Source organism: Lepisosteus platostomus, chromosome 1, assembly GCF_059453375.1.
Source record: "Lepisosteus platostomus isolate fLepPlt1 chromosome 1, fLepPlt1.hap1, whole genome shotgun sequence".
Taxonomy (NCBI): Eukaryota; Metazoa; Chordata; class Actinopteri; order Semionotiformes; family Lepisosteidae; genus Lepisosteus; species Lepisosteus platostomus.
In genome coordinates, this window is record NC_142611.1 from 55,258,332 (window position 1) to 55,282,202 (window position 23,871).

Consider the following 23,871-nt stretch of genomic DNA (forward strand, 5'->3'; position numbering starts at 1 on the left):
TCCCTCAGTATAGCCTGAACTGCATTTGTTCAAATCCTCTCTCTCGATCTCTCATGTCTCTCACGTCTCCACAGGCATATAGGCTAGCTCAACTCATTACCATGGACAACTCCATATGATGCTCTCACATCCTTCTAAGCTTGGAAGCTAGACAGACTGAAACTCTTTTCCTCCTGGCTGTTCTTATAACTGTTCTCATTTGTCCAGTGGAGTGACCACTTCTACTTGGAGCCTATCCTAACCGCTTCTCCATGTGTAATCTTACTCCCTTTGGATACTACTTAAGTAATTAGCCCATATGTGTCTTGTTTTTAGCTCTTTTTACTTATTAACAGATGGAACACTTTTATTGCAGTTTTGTTAAATTTAAGTCATTTAGAGAACAGTTGACCACAGTCACACGGGAAACACTTAAAAATTCTGCTAGCTAGGCTAAAGACTAACACCTCCAGACCAGCGATTCCATCTATTTTCCTGGCCAATGTTCGCTCACTGGACAATAAAATGGACTTACTCAGGCTAAGATGCACTACAAAGCGAGAAATGAGGGACTGTTGCATTTTCATTCTTACGGAAACGTGGGTTCATGAAAACATCCCCGAGTCGGCTATTGAGCTGGACGAACTGTTTACCTTCCGGGCGGACATAAATGTTTCAACCGGGAAGACCATCGGAGGCGGCTTGTGCGTCTACATTAATAACGGTTGGTGCACAAATGCTACATCCATTTCTAGTCATTAGATTTTTAATGAATTTTTAACAATTAAATGCCGACCTCACCACCTGCTGAGGGAGTTTAATGTTATTATTTTCACTGTGTACATCCCCCCTGAGTGCTAACATCAGAGATGCACTCTTTCAACCAGGCAAACCTCAGGACAGACAGGACACAGACAGTGTCTCCAGAGCTGAAGTGTACAAAGTCTTTAAAAAGACTAATCCATGCAAGGCTCCTAGACCCGATGCTATCCCTGGTTGTGTCCTGAAGGGCTGCGCAGCTCAACTAGCAGACATCTTAACAGACATATTTAATCACTCCCTCACTCAATGCACAGTCCTCTCTTGTTGAAATTCCCTAAATGCCCCAATTGCCTAAATGACTACTGCCCTGTTGCACTCATATCCATCATCATGAAATGCCTCAAGCGGCTGATCAAAGTTCACATCACCTCCTTACTGCCTGACACCTTGGACCCACTGCAATTTGCATTCCGACAAAAAAGATCAACTGAGGACGCCATCGCCACTGCTCTACACACTACCCTCTCACATCTAGACAACAAAGAAACGTATGTGAGAATGCCGTTTGTTGATTACAGCTCAGCATTCAACACCATCGTACCCTCAAAGGTTATCACCAAGCTCCAGGACCTAGGACTAAGCTCCCCTCTCTGCAATTGGATCCTGGACTTTCTGACGAGCCGACCACAATGGGTGAGAGGAGGCACAAATACATCCTCTACCCTGACTCTGAACATATGCGACTCCCAGGGCGCTCCAGAGGGTGGTGAAACTAGCACAAAACACTGCCGGCTACGTGCTACTGAACATCGAGGATTAGATGCTCTGTTAGATGCATGTACTATGTTAGATGCCTGAAGAAGGCCTATCTTCAGGGACCCCAGTCACCCTAACCACAACTTGTTCTCTCTACCACCATCCGGGAAGCAATATCGAAGTAAAAAGACCAGGACCACCAGGTTTCATAACAGCTTCTTCCCCCAGGCAGTAAGACCGCTAAACAGCCAACTACAGAAGATGCCAGCAATTATCTCCTTGAACTGACAGGGTGCACTGGAACCCTCCTGTCACTTGCACTCAGGACACATATGAAGAGCGCTAAATACCTCCTATCCTTGTGTTACTTTTGCACAATCTGTAAATTGTATTGTAAATTGCAATTGATTGTATCCTATTTTTTTCTGTTAATCTAATCCTATAAATTCCTGTCCTTCTACTCTCTACTATCCCTCTTAACGAGCTCGCAGAGAACATTTCTTTGCCGACAACACCGCTATATGCTGTACTGTTCGTGCATTGATAAATAAATAAACCTTGAAAAAACCTTTAACTTGGATTCCTAGCTGGGCCTTCAACTGAGCAATTTCCCAATTTGTCTATGAAGTCCTCCAGTCATCAGATTTGGACATCTTTCCCAAACCAAATTGTATGAGTGAGAAACAATCAAAGCCATTGAAAAAAACTGTTCTAAATTTAATAGATTCAATAATGTTTTGTTCCTACATTTGATTCAACCGTCTCAGGTTTGCAATGGAATTACCGAATGGTGCCCGCGCCATCCAGAACCAGAACAACACTCATTCTAAAGCTGTCTTTGGCCCCAAAACCTGGCTCTGAGGATTAGAATAGTGTGTGAATGCTAACTCTAACCCCAGCTAGGGCTTCAACCTAGCAGTTTCGCAAACTGGTCTATGAAGCTCTCCAGTCATCAGATTTTGACATGTTCCCCGAACCAGATTGTAGGAGTAGAAGCAATCGAAGCCATTGAGAAAATCAGTTCCAAATGTAATAGATTCGATAATGTTTTGTTCCCACATTTGATCCAACTGTCTCAGGTTTGTGATGGAATTATCGAACGGTGCTCGCGCTGTCTAGGAAGCCAAAAGTTTCCGAAAAATTATTTTTTGGATAGGACCAAAAAAACACTTATCCTAAAACTGACTTGGGCCCCAAAAGCTGGCTCTTAGCATTAGAATTGTCTAACTAGTTTGTGAATACTAACCCTAAGCCTAGCTAGGGCTTCAACCGAGCAGTTTCACAATCTGTCCATGAAGCCCTCCAATCTATGGATTTTGACACGTTCCACAAACCAAATTGCATGTATGAGAAACAATCGAAGCCACTGGGGAAAGCTGTTCCAAATTTAATAGATTTGATAATGTTTTGTCCCACATTTGAGCTGACTGACTCAATATTGCGATACAATTACTGAACAGTGCTTGCGCCATCCAGGTAGCCAAAAGTGTCTGAAAACATTTTTTCAAATAGAACCAAGAAAACACTCATTCTAAACCTGTCTTGGGCCCCAAAATCCAGCTCTGAGAATTAGAATTGTCTAAGTAGTGTGTGAATGCTAACCTTAACCTTAGCTAGGGCATCAACCGAGGAGTTACACAATCGGTCTATGAAGCCCTCCAGTCTTTGGATTTTGATGTTGTTACCCAAACCAATTTGCACTAGTGAGAAACAATCAAAGCCATTGAGAAAAGCTGTCCTAAATTTAATAGATTCGATAATGTTTGTTCCCACTTTTGATCTGACTGACTCAGTTTTGTGATACAATTGTCGAACAGTGCTCATGCCACCCAGGGGTGTCAAATGAGTATTCTGCGATGTATATCTGAGCCTCTCTGGACATCGAATTTTGACATGTTCCCCAAACATAAAGGTATGAGTGGAAAACAGTCAAGACTGTTGATGAAAGCTCTTGATATTAAATGAGACTCTATAAAGCTTGGTGACAGATTTTGATCCCACCAACTCAGTTTTGGGAAACGCAGTGCACCTCGCCACCCAGGACCCTCAGAGTTGCTGGAAATAAAATGTTCAAATAGGACTACCGAACCACCCTTCCTAAACTTGACTTGGGCCACAAAATCAAGCACTGAGCTAAAACAGTGTCTAAACAGTGTGAGAATGCTAACCCTAACCCTACCTGGGTTGTCAAGTGAGCATTTCCGCGATCAATATCTGAGCCTCTCTGGACTTCTATGACACATGCTAAACAAATGATAAGACAGAAACACATGCCAATTAATTATATCTAATTTGCAGACTGGACAACAGTTACAGTAGCTATCTAACTACTTAAAAGATAAAATGTCTTATACTCAATGAGTACATAACCTGATTTAAGTCCAAGCAAGCATGTATTTCACTTGGCAAATTCAAGTCAGAACACGCCTAGAATAAGCAAGAACACTAAAACAATGCTAATTATTACAGTGAATATGTCCCAATAATTATTTTCAGTCGTTTCAGTCACTTGAAATTAATGGACAGGACTTACGGTATGTTATAATATGATCAACCGTACTTATAATTCATATTAATCTCATTATAACAAATATTAAATTAACTGTAAAGTAAAATAATAATTTTGACTTTTGCAGTCCCAATGTTTAGAGCATAATGAAATTCGATCGGATGCTGGATTTACTGAAAGGAGCTCAAGAGGTCTTTGTCAAGGGGAAGCTGCGTTCCTAATTTTTTTCATTCCTGGCTCCACGCACATGATAGGACACCAGGATCGGACGAGAAAAAAAAGTCGCAGTCACAGACTTAAAGCAGTTTGAACAGCCAGCCTGTTCACATCCTTGACTACACTGCCGGTGAAAATGTACTGCTGGGGAGAAGGGACGAGTGGGCAGCTTGGTCTGGACCTACAAGAGAATGACAGTCTGGTTCTGCTGCCCGCAGAAGTTCACCCGCTACTCCGACATGTTTCCCTGGTTGCGTGTGGAGAGCAGCACACATTATTTCTCAATGAAGAAGGCAATGTTTTGTCGAGTGGACGTAATTCAAAGGGACAGTTAGGTAGACAGAGCATCCCGGATCAGAAAACTCCAGGTAAGTTTTTTTTTTAATTTAGCTTTTAGTCTTAACATTAATGATACCGTTTTTAATGTAACTTGATTCTGTAATTTTTGGATCGTGTTTTAAGTATTAGAATAAAATATTGAGGACACTGTGATATGCATAGTAAAAATGTACTATTTAGGAATTAAGTGTGTCTCATTGAAATTAAAGGCTAAATAACAGATATTCTGTGACGATGCAGTTAAAGACATGCTAAAAAATAAATAAAGCAACTTTTATTGTATCTCTCCCTTTAAATCACCTTATCTCTAACTTTCGTTTCATCTTACAGTTGTTTCAGTTTCATTTCATCGTTCGGAGCCCTTACTCTGTGAGCCCCCGTTTTGGGCGGTGAATTTGTAGGATTACCGTAACTGTGTGCGTAATCTGTGAATAATATTGTAATTTGAACCAAAATGTTGTCAAAATGAAAAATACTATACAGTGATAACACTTAATTGAAATTTAATTTAATCAAAGATTTACTTGGCGACTGTCAAATGTTTGAATGTTCTTATTAGAAAACTTAATGACTATATGTATGAAAATAAAAACACAACTCTTTATCAGCGCGAGTCCGGGGTCTGACAGGAGGGGTGTCTTTGGCCTGCGGTCAGGAGCACAGCCTGGCGATCTGCCAGTCGGGACAGGTGTACTCCTGGGGCAGAGGGAGCGAGGGACAGCTGGGAACTGGCGCTTTTGAAGCAAAGGTTACAAAACCAAGGCAAGAAAACAGAGAATATATACACACATATATAGTATATAATACCAACACTGAGTACCCATATACAGTTGCTTTTATCCACAGGCACATATCTTTTATATATAAACATTACTCATTTATAAATGTGTTCTAAAAAAAATGGAAATAGGGAACAGGTGTGTGTGTATAATACTGCTCTGTTTATTTTCAGAAAGATACAAGCATTACTAACCACTCAGATACCAGTGATTCAAGTTGCATGTGGAAATTTTCATTCTTTGGCACTTTCAAGAGGTATGCTTCTTCATTAAATATAACAATACTATATTGCAAGCATCTCTCTTAACATCACAGGAAATCAATCTGAAATTAGAGCAAAGGAATGTATACAAGTATTTCAGGGTATGCAAGAACAAAAAACATTTATTTTCAGCAAAGCATGAATAAATGTGTGATTTTAGAAAATGTGCAGTTGAGGGTTACTTACACAGGTTATGTAGTAATCTTAAAATACATTTTAATTAAATTCCATATTCTTCAAAATACATAATTCTGTCTTATTGAGAATTCATTAAGATTGTTCTTTAGTTAGTTGCCAACTGTTAGACTGAATAAATCCTTTAAATTAATATTCATGTCTCTAAAAGTCACGTTGACCTCTGTCAGAAGTCCATCACAAAAGAATGAAAGTATTTCATTATGTTCTAGGTTAAGGAACTGTGAAGAAAACCCATCCATGTGTATTGTCCTTACATTATTATATTACATTATTGTGATAATTTTTGAATCCGGTAGGTGGGGCAGTTTTCTCCTGGGGGCAGAACTCCCTTGGCCAGCTGGGTCTTGGAAAGGGGACTCCCACTCAGCCAGTTCCCACTCAGGTCCTCTCACTGTCAGGAGTGCCAGTGTCCCAGATCGCTGCAGGGGGGGCCCACAGCTTCGCTCTCTCCCTCTCGGGGGCTGTGTACTGCTGGGGGGCCAACAATGCTGGACAGCTGGGGATCAACAGAGTTGATGAAAAAGGTACTGAAACAGGAAAATGGGGATCAGCCCCTGTTATTTCTTATAACCTGCTGAAAAACACACCTTCATTCTTTTCACAATTCGATTGTTTACAACCATATCGTCATTCTTAAATTTGGTCATTCATAAATATCTATTTATACATGTGACTTTTTAACTAAAAGATGCAGCTGACCTGAAATAAAGTTCAGTAGGGTCTCAACGTTGGCAAGGATTCGGTGTAGGAAAAAGTCACAAAAAGCCAAATTCGCATAGAATCAAGTCCATCCCTATACTGTCATGTAATGCACTAAAATCTATCCCCAATTTAATTCCCCTCACTGAGTCAGCAGTATATGAGAAGAAGTAGGAGACAGAAATAAACTTTATTTCACAATATACATCTCACAATGTGTACACACTCTACCAAACCATACAACCATACAAGAGGTGATTGTGTCCTTTTTCAATCTATGTACTGTAAGTGGATGCTGGGGCTGGATTTGCACAATAAAAGAGTCCCTCCAAGCCTTACCACTTACTGTTGTCCTTGACCTGTCCTGGCTCTGAAACTGCAGTCGTCCAGTCTTCTGCAGGAGCTCAAAAGAGCAGGTTTTTCCCTCCCTAGTCCCTGTAAAGGGCCTACGGTCCTTTCCAGCACATCCTCGCTGTGAACAAGCCCCATTTGGCGACATCTTTATTACCCTTCTTAGTCACACAGGTCTGCCAGTCACAGAGAGGAGGCTGAGGGAGGAGGGCAGGGCGAGGAGGAATGGCCTACTGCCCGGCAGCCTGGGGTGGCATGAAGAGAGAGTGGAAGGAAAGCTTCCCTTTTGTAGAGGCAGGGAGAGCGGAAGTGAACTTGCAAAAAGGAGAACAAGGTCAGGGTTCAGAGGGTACCTGGACAGACCAATATCAGGACAAAAAGCTACAAAAGCTATGTGATAATTAAAGTACTAATGCACTTTATTAAAATAACATTTATCAACTGAAAGAAACAATAGTAATCATAAACTTATAGGAATCAGTGGAAATAAACATGAATCCCTCCTTTGTGTCCTCCCTGTGCTTTCTCTCTGCCTCTGTGACAAGCACACACCACTCTAATGACGTCTGTAAGTCGTCTCCAACCTGTCAGTCCCCATGTAGCAGGACCAGAGTGTTAACTAAACATTGATGTGGATACTGGGTAGTGGGTACTCGGGCAGGTGGCAGGGAGAAGTTCACATTACACAAGTTCACATAGGTAGATTTGTCTCAAGATCCCAGTCTGTTATGCCGCTAATTCAAAAGTTGTGGTTAAAGACCCTAAGTTCAGTTTCATCCAGTTCTTCTTCTACAAGACGCCATTGGCAAGACCTAACTGCGAATGAGAAAACTAGCAAATGTTAAATTTGCAAATGTTGAAACCCTGCTGTAGTTAAAAATATATGACCGTCTTCAACTAAGTTTAACGTTAATACATTAAAAAATGCTTCTTTCCTTAGGTAGATTTTCTCCATGTGCTGTGACTGCTGTCAAATCTCTTGGTGTTTCCTGTATAAGTTGTGGTGAAGCCCACACAGCTGCTCTGACTAAGGTAGGAATCTTTCATTTGATCTTACCTGCTTTTTATCAATCTCAATATGCAGCATAAAGCTGATTTCCTGTTACAAGCACAGAGCCCTAACCACTGGTCCACAGTTTCAGTAATGCTAGTGTGTTGCACTTAATTCAGTACAGAATTCTACAGATGTCATGTGCTCTGATTGTAAGGAAGACATAACAATGCCAAGAAATGACCAGTTCATGCACTTCATCTGTTCTGCATATCTTACAGGATGGGAGTGTGTATACTTTTGGAGATGGACGTTTTGGTCAACTGGGTCACAACTCCACTGCTAATGAACTCAAGCCGAGAAAAGTGGAGCATATAAATGACCGGGCCTCTGAAGTAGCATGTGGCAGGTACAACTGAAGTAAAATGGTTTTATTCTTTCAACTTTTCTAAATGGCCACAGAATTGTGTCAGGCTTTTTAATCTAGGAAATGACAGGATGGTTGCTTTTGAAAAAAGAACACAAACAAGCCCATTTCTGACTGTGTTATTGTGCTTTCAGTACACAAATGTTGGTACCATAATATGAAACTCACAATAATATACTGCTTTGTACTTGAAAAGAGCTTTAGCAAGTCTTAATTTGTGTTTTGTAGCCTTAGATTGTTTAATGCCTTAAATATATATGCTGGGCACATTGGAAATATCCCGTTTTTCCACAAAAGTTACATAATTTTTAGAGGCTACTATAGATATGTATTTAAGACTGAATATGAAGGATTTGAGCCTTGTCTAAGGCACTGATCCTGCAGCTTGTTTTTGTATACTTTATATTACCTACATTATAAAATATGTCAGTATTTTACTATTATAGTAAGCAGCAAATATGTGCATCGTTAAGCTGTGTAATAATCTGTCAATAAAGTAATAAAAAATTAAAAGAGATAATATTATGGAAAAATAAATGTAAATTACTTTGCATTAAGTAATTTGCACGTCTACTCAGTTTCACAGTATAAACTAATTTATATTATTTCTGATGGGCTGTGTGAGATAATTTATGGTAATGAAGATGTGTTTTTTAATTACCCAATGAATGTGAATCCAGTTTTCACAATTATTGTGCTTCAACCTTTTCTTTTATTCTTTTCAAAGTTAAAAATAAGAACTGAATGAAACAAAATGGAAAAAAATGAATGTGGGCTTCAAAGTCATGCAAATGTTCTTTTTGTGGTACCACTAATTTACATTTATAGGACTCTGATAGTACTCTATCATTATCTGAAAGAAAACCAGTTAAGCATTAAACTATTGCACACTGTTATTTGTTTTCCAGATATCACACACTTGTTCACATACTGTCCTCTGGATTGCTGTTGAGCTTCGGCAGTGGCAGTAAGGGGCAGTTAGGGAATGGAGGTACAGCCAACCAGCTACAGCCCGTCACAGTGCAGCAGACCTGGAGCTCTCAATTACCAGAAAATGGAGAGAAAGGTGTTTAATTTTTACAATTCTGAAATTTTAAAAATCACAGCTCCTCTGACTGTTTCACTCATCACAACTTTGCACTGGAATGAATGAAAAAGTTATACTTTACTTGTGCAAATAATAAGGCGGTGACAGTTACAGTCTGACTTATGTACACAGGAGTATTACAGATCTGTATAAGCAATTAGTCAGAAAGCAGTTCTGAAATAGTCTTGATTTTGCCACAGTGAAGTCTTACTGAAACACCACATTTTACAAGCTGTTCAACTTCATAGTTAATTTGGCAAGATGGTCAAAACTGTACACCAGGATTTCTTAAATTTCTTTAATATACTGTACGTAAAAGCATTTTACACATGAGGTGTTTCACTATTTGTGTGATTGTTTCCAGAATCTCCAGATTACCAAACCACCAAACTTTTTGCTGGATGGAATACAAGCTTTATTCATACAGCACCTCCAGAGGTAATGAGTTACAATTTGTGTTTCTTTTTTCATATCCCGATAAAGAAAAAAGGCTAAAGTGAAGACAATCATGCTCAATATTTTAAAAGTAATGTCACATTGCAACCTTGAAAAATAGAAAGAAGCACACCAAATATCATACTTTACTTCTTAAATACAGTAAAAAGCCAACAGACAAAATCTTCCTCATAAAAATCTTTATGTAATACTGTAATGCAACAGGGGCTCAGGCAGGTGCCCTTGCCGCATTAGGTCAGCCCCCCACAGTCAGGGGCTTGAACCCAGGACTCCCATGTCACTCAGCAGGGACCCAGCCCGGTGAGCCAAAGAGAGATCTCTCTACAGCCCAGTAGCTGTAGTCCTGCTATCACAGGGAAGGGCGGTGACGTCACTGCTCTGGTACGCCGGCTCTTACACAGTGCCTGTCGGCCATAAGCATTACAATACAATGGGGAGCTGTATCAGAGTGGGAGCTGCTAAGGCACAAGTAGAGGTTAATTCAATGCTGAAAAATAGAAAAATCATAATAATCTGGCTTCAGAGCCTTTAGCAGGTGTCAACACAGCTCCTTACTTGAATATTATATAATTAAAGTAATATATTTGTGTGGCAACCTTATATGATATCAAGAATCATAAAATAACCCCACTCTTGAACAATCTTATAAGAGGGAATAGTGTTTTTCTACAAAAAAGAAAAAATGTGTTACACACTGTATTTTGGAAATATAACTTTATATGTTATTGTTTAAGGAAGGTTTTGGGTTACAGTTATTGTAATTCTTATACACTTCAAAACACCAATGTGTATGACATGGTATTAAAGATTTGAACTAATATATAAAAAGGTTATGAAAGTTTTTTTCCATGTACTGTACTTTTTTATATCCAACACCAAGACAGTGGACCCACATGGGTGTACGTTGAAGAGTATTTTCTTCTATAATATAGTACTTTATTTTTATTAAACTGTTATTATACCCACAAAAGACAATACATTTTGCATTCCTGCCTTCAAATTCATACAGTACATTCTTTATGAAGAATGAAGACCTTTGTTATACAAGTCCTCCTAGATCCAACCTATCAGGGCCTTTTGGAATTTGACACACTCCATGAAAGCTAACCCTGGCTGGAACAGTACAGTTACAATAATTCTTTGAAAATGTAAATTGTAATAATAAATATCTTAAATTATCTGCTTTAATCTTGCAGTGTTCTGAATCTCTAAGGCAAATCAGTAAAATTGATGGGCACGTGCTTCAGAAATGGCTGACAGTGCCAGCTTGCGGTACAGATTGGAAAGAGGCTAAAAGGTTGGTTTTATTTGTATTTTAATTTTTAGTTAGGTACCCTGCAGTGGTTAAAGGCAGATCCATACCATATCATAGCAGGGTACCTGTGGTGCCTAGGTGTCTTATTATTAGGCACATTGAATGTAGCTATACCATATGATGCATTATTTTATTGATGCAGATATTTGTAAAAATTCAGTTACAGTATGTAGTAATCCACTCATAATAGTCTTCTACTTAGGCTTATACATGATTATACCTACCGGATTTTACTGCTAGTAAAATAATTAGCTTAATTAAAATAGGGGATATAGATATTGATTACTTAAAATATTATATTATGATTGTCTGCTGCAGATCCAAGATCGTGATAAAATCATGAAACCAGACTAGTTACCCAAGTTAGTTTTGCTCACATTTCTTCCAGTAGTTCCCAAATTTAGCCTTTTATCATTATTATGCTTTTTTTATTTTTACCTCTAACCAAATCTGACCAGATCTACTGAAATATACAGTAGATAAAGATCCTGAATCTAGAGAGTGCACAGATGCCTTAATTACTAATTGTCACGTTCGTAAACCCCTCCTCTTAAGGACGCTCCAGCCCTTCCTTGTTCTTTACTCATCTCCCACACCTGCTCTCTGTTTCAGCCCCCCTTTCAGTTCCCCTTAAAAGCCAGACGCCTGCTCTGTTCTGGGCTCTGCATTGGTTCCCGTACCAGGCGAGTCCGGGACCTGGAAGCGCCTGGTCCTGTCAAGCTTTTAAGTTCCTGTTCCTGCTGGTTCCGACCCGTTTCCCTTTTTTGATTCTGTTCGTCTTGGATGGACCGCCCAGTTTTGGTTTTTCGTTTAATCTTGGATTCCCCCTTGGACTTAGTTCTGAATTGTTTGCCTCGGCCACACCTTCCCCGAACGCCAGCGCGCCATGGACACGCCCCCTGTTTTCATTCCCGCCTCCCGCATGCTTTTTCCCTGTGTTTTCCTCACTCTACCCTAGTAGAGTGTCACTCTATCGTGTCGTCTGCATAGGGTCCAGAAAGAACGCTTTCGTTACACTAATTTAATGACCATATAAAGTGAGGCGTTCAGAGAGAAAAATAAAAATGGTAACATTCAAGCCTTATTTATGCTAAACTGGTTAGAATATTATTTTAATTACTGAAATTAAAATTGAAATTAATGGTGCATAACACCTTTATTATTTATTACACTAATCTTATTCTGGCAATTATTATTAAGATCACCTACCTCTTCTTTTTTATGTATTATGCCAGGTCTCTGTTGAGCAGGTACACATGTGATATATACTGTATAATGTGTGATATTTCATGTTTGATATGAAAATCTGATTTGTAATTTTATCAACTTCTTTTGTTTACTTAGTGAGATTACCTTAGTCTTTTCATCAAGCTCGTGCCTTGTTGCAAGTTTTTTAAGAAACAGGTAAGGTTCCTTTATATTTAAATCTCCGCATTTTTATGATTCTACTAGTACCAAATAATAACATATTAAAGCTACAGCATTGATAATTTTCCCAATATAACAAATCCTTTCCTGTCTGCCAGGGTACATTTAAGTGTAAATGGACAGTTGATTTTATACTTACTGTAGGGTCTAGATGGGAGTAAGGGTTAGAATCAGAACTTGAAGAGTTGAAGTCAATACTTAAATAGAAGGAAGTTATGGGCTATACCACTGCACAGAAGAGAACAGAGACCTGTGCATACAGTCCTCTTAGATCCCCATCTATCAGAGCCTTTCAGATTTTGACATGCTCCATAAACATTATCCCTGACTGGTAATGTCACAAGTGCACGACAGATCCCATAAGACATTGTTGTACAGTAAGCCAGTAATAAAAGTGACATGAGCCAAACCATCCCAATCCTGGAGACATCGGGGAAATTCAGGCTACATCTAGTACGTAGCATAACCCAGGGTGAAAGTGTCCACTGTAGGATCTAACCAGCACTCCAAACTAAGGCCTTTGCTGGTGTTTTTCTTTTCAGCTCTTGATAAATTGGTATGACAAGTGTAAACATGTTTCGAGGTGATACAGTGTAGACTGACATCAAGGAACAGTTTATGATTTACACAAATGTTATAAACACCCACTTTTATAACATTAAGGAATAATGCCCCAGTATGCCTATATATTATATTTGTTTCCCAATAAAATTGTTGTTTCTTTGATTGCATAAAAATACTGCTGAATACTTACACATTCTGAATAGTGTTCTCCTATTGTGACTTTCATGTTTGGAACTTTTACCCTCAGCACTGACTCTCCTCCATCAAATGTCTCAGACCCCTACATTGTTGATTTACAAGCTGTGAGAAGTACATTAAGGCAACTTGAGAAAAAAACTTGGATCAGTAAGCAGGTATGTTGAGTCTGTTCAACTTAAAACATTTTACGGTAATTTTAAGTACAGTTTTTTTACATTATTTTACTGTAAATGTAAGTACACAATATTTTCTTTGGAGATTTCCATGTATCTTTTTCATAACTTGCAACAAAAGGGAAGGTATAACTACTGTAATTAGGGATAGAGTTCTGGATGGGTAACCTACAGGTATGTGTGCTATGGATCTGAAGCAGTTAACATTACTACTTCAGAGTTCTTGGGTTCTGCATTCATGTCCCGGTTGGGATCCCTTCTGTGCAGTTTGTATTTTCTTTGGGTACTCTCTTCTCCTCCCTCCTCCGACAACCATGGTTGATTGGCCATCTCTGGAGTGGATCACCTTCCTCAATAATCTGCCCTGTCTGGAGCAACTGTAGTGCACCTGCAACTGTAGTTGGGCTAATCTTCAATGAAACAGAAGAGAAATCAATCATATCCCAGGATGGTAAAATTTTAGTTGTTCTCCCATGTTTAAAGTCAACAGCATGAATTGACAATGGATTGCACATCTGCTCATAACCAGGATATTTTTTAGGTCTAAAAGTTATTGTTCTTGTTCTTACCTTTTTTTATCCTGTATAATTTAGGTGATATTCTGATTTTACCTCTAGATTGCTTCAGGCCTCAGAGAAAAATTGATACCGAATCTTCTGTCTGCATCTGGATTAATGAAGCTATTGGATATTTTTTTGATACTTCCTGAATGTGAGGCGTTCCATGCAGATGAAAACATCATTCACCTTGTCCTTCCATTGGCCACAGCCATTCTTAATCTAAAGGATTCATCTATGGAAACCCTGAGTAAGAAAATACCTTGGAAAGAAAATAATAATGCTGAAAATTCTCATTGTAGAAACACCTAGGCTGACCTGGTTTTCTACTTTATATTTTTTGTATCTTGTCTTTAAAAATAGTAGATATCTAAAACTAGGTATTTATATTCTTAATATGCTTGACTACATCTATTTCCATTTCTAAATAATGCTTTCTGTACATTTCTGTTGTTGGATGTGCCAATATTATGTCACCCACAATTTGATTTACAGTAGCTTTATTTTTAGATAGTAGCAGTGCTTATCACTATTAGCCAGATTTATTTAAAAAAAACAATAGTTTTAAGCAGTCTAAAAGACATTTCCAATGAAGTCTTAAAACGTCTTTCATTCTTCTTCTAGAAAAATGGTGGTCTTTTCTGGAGCCAAAATTCCGGAAAAAGCACATCCACATGTTCAAGCGTGCTGTGGCTTTCATCTTGAAATCAGGGTGGTTTGAGGTTTTTAAACCCAAGATGAGAGATGTTCTCTGTATTTTAAAACATTTCTACAAAGTGGGTAACCTATTACACATTTCTTTTGGTTACATGGAATATGAAACCTGGTTAATAAAGCATCATTCCAAGCGCTTTCTCAGATATTTCAGTAGCAGACATGGCCTGCTGTGATTTTGGACTCCAAATTCCAATTTTTATCGGTCACCCTTAAAAAATGTTCTCAAACAGAAAAGACAACCTAGTTATTTTGAATGAATTTGAAATGAAAATATGAATATCCTACTGCCTTCCAGGGCCAAAACTTGCTTCTCCAGTTCTGTAATGATAATAATAATTATAATAACTGATGCTGAAATTCTATGTATGTCTCTAGATTACAATTGGGCTATGATTGATTGATATTAAAATGAGTAATACATAGCAAAATGAAATATTTACGTTGAATAAATAAAGTGTGCCTTAAACAGATATTGATATTGATAAAGAAATACATTTTTGAAATATTTCATTAGTATGTAAGCATGTTTGGATATCCCCGAACTAAAGAGTGAATCAGGAAAAAGAATCATATTTGAGCTTTTGTTGGTTATCATGTCCTGATAGTATTAATAATACTTTCTAACTCTTGAATTTTGCAGGCTAATAAAAAGGCCACACACAGTGTCCCCTTGAGTGAATTCTATATAGATGAGATCGCCTTACATTTGTTTTTGGATCAGGATCTGTTAAACTGGCGTTTGTGGGCAAAACTAGAGGTATGTGATTCATAAACTTTGAGGCTGCTGCTTAAAAAGGATTTAATCTGGAATAAAATGCTTTTAAGTGCTAGAATAGTGTTATTAAGTTGTATGTGTGTAAACTATAAACCTTTCATTGGACTGTTACCAGTATAAACATTTTCTGTTGTTTCACACTTTTCACATGACCCGTTCTATCAGGGAATGATCAGTAAAGGTTGGGGTTTGTAATCTACAGTAGGTATCCCCTGTTCTGGTATGGACAAGAACTCACACAGGACTAGCACAACACTGGGGTACTTGAAGTCCTGAGTTCTTTACCCAAAATAAGGAGTATGGAACAAGTCACCTAGCCATGTTACTGAAGCTGATACCCTGGCGTCTTGCAAGAAATGGCCAAATGTGATCCTTGGATCAATTAACTACTAACTACTAAATGGGTTACATGGGTCAAATGAACTCCTTACTGTGCATGTATATTTTCTCATGTTCTTATGTTCAGTCTTAATGAATGATCAAGTATGGGGTATTGAGTTTACAGCTGGGGGGGGTTGAAGTTTTAACAATTGGAATAATTGATTGCTGAATGAAATGGCTCTCTGAGAAAACCACTCCAGCAGCTTGCAGAGACAAGTGGATGACTTACGAAGGTGCTGTGCACTTGACATGCCACAAACTCCAGAGTGCCTCACAGCAGAGCTAGCACAGGCTGGATATGGGATTTATCTCTCGTTCAGCCAGTGGAGATCTCATGTGCACTATTATTAGCTGTAAATTTGATTTTAAATGCTGTATACATTTGCAGTAATATACAATTTACAGTAATTGTGTTCTGTAACGAGTAATTTTTTATTTTCATTATCTAGATCGAAGTAACATCATTATTTTCTTTTTTTGTTTCAGGACACAGATGAGACACCTATTATTTTCTGCCGCTTTCCTTTTATTCTGAATCTGCAGGTTAAGACTAATCTGTTTTATGTTGATGCATCCTTAATGAAGGTGAGATTTTCAGTTGTTGCTCTTGTATTTCTATTATAAAAAGTGCAGGAGGATTTCAAATTGAAGAAAATAAATCATGGTATATTGACTGGGTATTTTTCTTCCTGAAATAAAGCCCTTTAATGTCTTTAACAAGCAACCATAGTTTTGATTTTCTTTGTTTTTCTTGGCCTGCCATGTGTGGTTTCAGCAATTACACAGATGGGAAACATTCGAGGCCATTTTAAAGTATCAAATGACACAGGGAGCCTCTGAAATTCCCCCCAAGCCAATCTTCCAGCTCCGGGTGACACGCCCAAATCTGGTCCGGGACACCTTCAGGCAGCTGAACCTTGCAAACGATGAAGACTTAAGGAAGGAACTTTCGGTGAGACGACAGAGTTTTGAGTATATTATACTGTATATAAAGAGCATCAAAAGAAACCTCACTGTGTGCATGAATGTTTTTATCAGTATTATAGGGATTTGATAGCTGTTTGGCTTTTGATAGGTTTTTGGCATCATTTTGATTAATTAACCATTGTGGCACACTCAAGTGACTTTGACTTTTATGCACTGTAAGTACTATACACTTAAACATTAGTGAAGTACTTTTTTGGGCACTGGTGATGAGCTGTATCAGTGTGAGCTGGAATGAAAAGCCTGGTTAAAATCAAGAAATTCACAGAAATTAACCAATATGTCTTGCTTGAGTAGAACAATGTTTTGTTCATCAGCATTTTGGAGGCTAGTGTCACGATTATAGTCCCCCCTCCTTAAGGGTGCTCCAGTCTTTTCACTTTAGACTTAATTCTGTGCACCTGATCCCTATTCCCAGCCCACCTTAAAAGCCAGGCGCTGACGCTCATCCTGGCTCTGCATCTGGTTTCCTCACCATGCGAGTCCGGGACCTGGAAGCGTCTGGTCCCGTTAAGGTTTTAGCCTCTGTTCCTGTTCCTAGTCCGCCAGTTCCGACACTGTTCATGGTTTTTAATTCCTTGTTTTGATGGATCTCCTGGCTTTGGACTTACTCTTGTGTTTTTGGATACCCTCTAAGGATTACTCTCTTGGATTGTTTGCCTCGGCCACACCTCCCCCGTGCACCAGCGCACCTTGGACACGCCCCCCTGTTTTCAGCCCCGTATTCCTGCATGATGTTTTCCCAGTGTTTCTCCACTTCTTTGGATTGTGTCGTCCGCATAGGGTCCGGAAAGAACTGTTCGTTACAGCTAGTGTCAAGGTCTTGTAAAATGTTGCCGCCAAACACTGGCAATGTTAGGCCATTGTCAATATTTTTGGCAGGATTCTTGGTACAAAATCCATGTTAGCTGCTAACTATTAGTGCAGTATTACTGTATGTGAGTTTATGGTATTTGTGTAAACAGGGACATTTAGAACACAATTATTCTAAAATTATTAATTTACATATATTTAAATATAGGCCTTCAGCTCACAAGTGCTTTTGGAGAATTCTTATAGTACATAAACCATCATTTGTCAAATACAACCCAATGATTCCAGCTTGCAACCATTTAAGTGTGTTACAATCTATATTTATGCACATCACCATATGAATATTATATCATAAATTAAGGTTTTAAAGAGAATCGCTTAGTTAACTTTAATCACTTTTTGGAACAAAAATGGAAAGTGCACACTGTCTAGAATTGTGAAAATCTCAAAATGGCAAGACATGAAAATTGCCATTCACCAGTGTCCCCAACTAACCTGGAATAGCTCTAGATGTTGAACAAGATTACAGGAAAGAGTGGGTGGAAATGTAATGGTGTAATGATGACAGAGAGCTAGCCAAAAAGACTTGCATCTGTAATTGCCACTAAAGATGCTTCCACCAAATATTAGCTCAGGGTAGGGGAGCATACTTCTGCAGTCACCATTTTAGTTTTGGATATTTCTTTCTTTTTTTTTATTTGACATTTATAACTTCTACCTGTTTGGCTTTTCTGGTTTGCATGGCAGACATGTGGTTTATTTTAAGTAAGCAAGTTTATTTTAGAAACTGGTAGCTACAATTTATTGGAACATAATTTAAGACCAAATGTTTGCTTTGCTCGTTGTTCCGTGTACCTATTTTTTGGCGATGCAAAAACAAGTTCATACCATGTTTCATTCCTAACAAAGTTATTATGTTTGCTTATCATGCAGGTAGAGTTTGTTGGAGACTTGAAACAAACAGCTGTCAATAAAAAGGATTTCTTTCTTCACATTTTTGACCAACTCATTGCTCCAGATTCTGGAATGTTCTGGTACAATGAATCAAACTCATTAATGTGGTTTCCATCTAATGTAAGTTATTGAGATGTAAGAGATATTATTTGTATTAAATATAAAAAAGTAGCCTACAAGGTATATGTTACTTATGATCCTGGTCAAAGTGGACATAGTGGTTTTCACCTGTACTGTAATTCCTTCAGTTACAACAGAGATCACCTTCAACATACAATATTGTACAAATACCATGATATCAGACGTGTTTATTTAGTTTAAAATAGTTTGTTATTTATTTAGCTTAAATGGTATGTAATACTTTAATACGTTGTAATATTTTAATGTTAATCATCATATTAGTTTATAAGGAACAAGTCATAGGTTATTCCATGCTGAAAAGAGAAGAAAAGGTTAAATACGTTTCGACCGTGGAGCCTTTTTCGGGTTTCATGTTTATATTAGTTTATATTCATTCAGCAAACTTTTCACTCTGTTGCTGAAGAAATCATGAACCTGGAGCTTGATGCAGCTTCCATGATTCTAATCCTGTTTTACGTTCCTGTCCTCATAGCCCACACTGGCCCAGAAGAGATACTTCCTGTTTGGGATTCTCTGTGGCCTAGCAATGTACAATAACAATATTGTACATCTTCCCTTCCCACTGGCCTTCTTCAAGAAGCTGGTAGGTGTAAAGCCAACACTGGAGGATCTGGAAGAGCTGGATTCTGTGTTAGGGAGGTGAGTAAGAATTGAACACAGAAAAGAAATGCAGTGCTTGTTCTGGTCAACCACTACCTGTTATTTTATGTTATTTAAATTGTTACTAAACAAAATATTTAATTTGACATGAAAGCCACACTTCACATCATAGGTATTCATTGAGTAAAATGTATATTTTGATTTTGACTGAAAATCACTTTGACATTAATTCTAAGACATTTTTTGTGTTTGTGTGCTAAGGAGCTTGAAGTGCATCTTGGAAAGCGATGAAGAAGACTTTGAAGTCCTTGATCTGACCTTTACAGTATGTAACCATATCACTAACCATATCACCTAAATTAATTTATTAATTATTTGTTGCTACTGTAGCTGATTGTTTTTAGGAAGTATGTCACATGCAAACTAAAGTCTATTCTATTCAAATCCAGCATAGGAATTGCAAGGTACTTACAGTAGCTTATACACAATGATGTATATGAAATTATAAAGCATTGTTTATGATACTTCTCTGTCAGACATGGCTTTCTCTTTTTCCGCTCTCAAAATCTATATCCTAGAACCCCTGATGGATTAACTATAATCATTTACTATGGCTTCCATAATTTGAAAGACATACTGTTCATTTAGTATGTTTAAATGTATTTTTCTATACTATTAATAGGTCTCCTGGGATAAGAAAGATGTTCACCTTGATCCTCAAGAGAATGAAAAAGCTGTGAATAATGCAAACAAGTAAGGATTTTATGATACAATTCAGAGAAGACTATCAATGTATATTATGCTGTATCAGTTCACTGCATGACCAAGAGAGTAAATTGCATTCTTCAACAATTCTGAGTACAATAGTAGACACTGTTTTACAGAGTTTTAAATATTCCATTATATACTGAAAGGCATTCAAATTCAGCAAATATTGTTGAGCCCAACACTTATTTGTGGAATTTTCTCAGTTTCTTTAAAAGCAGCAGTGTGGAACAATCCTTAGCCTCTAAACTCATGATCAGAGGCTTGTGAGTTCCTGCCTTTAGTTGAATTAATTGATAACATAATGCAATTACATTAACTGTAAGTCTCCATGAATGACGATCTCAGTCAAATAAACAGTGCACTCCTGGCAATAATCATTTGAGATGCAGTGATCTACACAGAGGGACAGCACAGTGGCACGGTGGTTAGCATCGGTGTGTTGCAGCACTAGGGTCCTGGGTTCTGGAGTTTGTATGCTCTTCCCGCATTCACGCAGGTTATCTTCAGGTACTCAATTTTCCTGCCACAGTCCAAAGACATGCTGGTAGCTTAATTGGCTTCTGGGAAAACTGGCCCCGGTGTGAGTGGGTGTGTCTGTACTGTATGTGCCCAGCGATAGACTGGCACCAGGCCAGTGTGTACCCTGCCTAGTGCCCATTGCTTGCCGGAATAGGCTCCAGGTCCCCTGCAACCCTGAACCGCATGGAACAGTTAGGAAATGGGTGGATGAACTGTGTAGAATGTAGCAAAAATACATACTGTATACATTTTATGTTTTTTTTTATATTCCAAAGCTACAATTAAAGGCATGTGATACTCCAAAAGGTGTACTATTATTTTTTCTGACACTTTCAAAAGCCATTTTAAACATAGTACATGGCGGCTGACGCACAGGGAATGGGATAGTACAAAACCAAGTTTAAAGGAAAAAACATCCACGTATCTCCTAATCACTTCATCCAGTTCAGGGCTGTGGGGACGCCAGAGCCTATCCTAGCAAGCAACAGGTACAAGGCTGGGGATACCCTGAATGGGACACCAGTCCATCACAGGGCACACACCACTGACACTAATGCCAATTAACCTACTGTACCAGTACTGTGGGAGGAAACCAGAGCACCTGATGGAAACCCGTGCAAATGCAGGGAGAACATACAGACTCCACGCAGACAGAACTCCAGGTCTGGAATTAAACCTAGGGATCTAGCACTATGAAGCAGCAATGCCAACCACTGCACAACTGTTCCTTCTGATAAAATGAAAATCCTCTCTAGGCATGGGACACCCACACTACAGGAATACAATAGAAGATATGTCTAATTTTCTTATATGGTGTTTTTGAAGGAAACAGTTTGTCAGTGCCTTTGTGGACTATGTGTTCAACAAATCTGTGGCAAAACTCTTTGAAGAATTCAAGAGAGGTTTTTACAAAGTCTGTAATGTGGACATACTCGAGTTCTTCCAGCCAGAGGAATTGATGGGGGTTATTGTGGGGAAAGAAGACTATGATTGGGAGAAACTAAAGCAGGTGAGAATTGCGATTCTTTCATTATTTGATGGTGCGTTTGAAAAAGCACTAATCATCTCTCATCTTCTATTACAGACTCTAAGACAACTCTTTCTGTCACGTGTGCTTTTTAGGTAATTAGCGTCATAGATTCTATCAAAATTATTAAGATTTCTCTTTAACTGTTTTTTTCTTCATGTAGAATACATTGTATGAAGGAGAGTACCACGCAAATCATGCTAATATCAGATTGTTCTGGGAAGTGTTTGATGAACTGTCAACAGAAGAGAAAAAAAGCTTCCTCTGTAAGTGTTAAACTTGAATTATTTTAGATTTAGAATTAACATGCTTTCAGTATTCATTAATTTGTTGATAATTATAATTATAATTGTTAGACGAACTTTAGTCTGTATGTCACAAAAATACCATTTACATTTAGCCATTTTCAAGATTTTTGGAGAAACAGTGATGAATGGAAAAGAATCTAATACGATGATGAAAACAAATACAGTATTCACCTCCAACAACTTAATCTTTCCTCCTCGCTTAAAGTTTTTGCTTTTTCATAACTTGGTTGTATAACATCTTCAATACATACAATACCTATTGTTTCAAAGCAGCCTTTTAACAACTGTATGCTATGCCACTGTACATAGAATGCAGTTAGATACTCAGTAAAAGCACATTTCCAGAGAATTGTGTCCTGCTACTATCACGTGCCTCCATTTACTGTGTAGATTGAAAATTTAAGCAAGAGAAAGTTTCTGGATTTTATTAAGTTGCAAAAAATCCCACATCTCAAAGTAGTCATTTTGGATCTTCACTCGTGGAAAAACCAACACATAGACAAAATTCCAGGATATATATATATAGTCTCCCTTTACTGTGTGGCAGGTTTGAAGAAAAGGAAACAGGTTGTATAGAAACAAAAGAAAAACCTGTATCTCTATGTATGAAGTAGTTCCCTGTTTTGACTCAATATGAAACACCAATATCTAGACACAACTTATGTACTGTATACACACAAATTCCATTCAAGCATTAACATATCAAACTATGAACAATCAAAATTCATTCATCTATAACAGGAGCACTAGTTACTAGGAACAGCCTTTGAACTGCTTGCTGCTCTTTGTCATTGCTGTGATTCAGTGCAATTCACAGGGGGCACTATGACAAAGGTATTTTTCAATCCTTCAAACACGTTAAAAACCAAAAGAATAGCACTGATAGAAGGCAACATTATCCATGGCTCTCCCCTTAATTAGTCACACAGGTAATTCCATTGATTAGAAAATGATTTTAAAAATTCTCACCTAAAATGTGGAAAAAAACATTCCTAGAACTGTCTCAGTGCTGCCAAAATGGAAGAATATACAGATTATACTATCCACTCAAGTTCAAAGTACCTACTTTACACCTTAAATATTTTACTATTATTTACTGCTAATCCTAATGTCTTTTTATTCCAGTGTTTGTGACAGGATGTGATCGAGTTCCCATTTTAGGGATGAACTGCATTAAAATGAGAATTAGTATCCTGCCACATTTTACTGAAGAGCACTTTCCGGAGTCTCTCACCTGCCACAGCCTCCTGTTGCTGCCTAAATACTCCACCAAAGAGAGGCTTAGAACAAAGCTTATTGGAGCCATAAATCACAAAAGGGGGTTCTGGAAAGAATAAGGATCCCTAACTGTTCTTATGTGAAAAGGATACTCAGATGTATGGAGCTAACTATATATATTTAACAAATAATGATTAGATTGTTTAATTAGAACTAACCTTTTCTGTTCCAATGCTTTCCCTTTCTTAGTAGCTAATCTAGTTCAGTTTTATGCTTTAGAAAAAATATACCGTAACATTTTAAATATAATTATAGTACAAATACTAGTAATCTCAAAATGCACAACATAAATTCTATGTAAGTTTGTTCATTGTTAGTTCTGACATTGTAAAAAGAATAAAATCACCATGTTTTCAAAAATAGCATTTACTTGTGTGTACTTATGAATTGGTGTAATGTGAAGATAACTGCCAATGACATGAGTGATGAAGATATACACTTTTAATCAATCTCTTTGACAGGTGCCATACCCTCTTTTTAACCATGGGTACTGTTATGTGTCTGGAAGTTCCTTCTAGTTGTGAGTCCCGTAACGTCTTTCCTTGCTGTCCCTGTTTGT

The 23,871-nt window shown here is 38.0% G+C and overlaps 1 protein-coding gene across 1 annotated transcript; it reads left to right on the forward strand.

The window, feature by feature from the left end:
• The first annotated feature begins 4,238 nt into the window (after positions 1–4,238).
• Positions 4,239–23,672, forward strand: LOC148678241 (putative E3 ISG15--protein ligase HERC6). Its single transcript, XM_088632898.1, has 23 exons — positions 4,239–4,590; positions 5,170–5,323; positions 5,514–5,596; positions 6,098–6,325; positions 7,792–7,883; positions 8,124–8,251; positions 9,178–9,335; positions 9,721–9,794; positions 11,009–11,109; positions 12,472–12,531; positions 13,367–13,472; positions 14,108–14,297; positions 14,672–14,823; positions 15,405–15,521; positions 16,407–16,505; positions 16,696–16,872; positions 18,651–18,791; positions 19,285–19,451; positions 19,674–19,737; positions 20,095–20,165; positions 21,525–21,708; positions 21,890–21,992; positions 23,160–23,672. The coding sequence occupies exons 1-23, from the start codon at positions 4,359–4,361 to the stop codon at positions 23,369–23,371; spliced, it is 3,093 nt and encodes a 1,030-aa protein (XP_088489024.1). The 5' UTR covers positions 4,239–4,358; the 3' UTR covers positions 23,372–23,672.
• Positions 23,673–23,871: the final 199 nt, after the last annotated feature.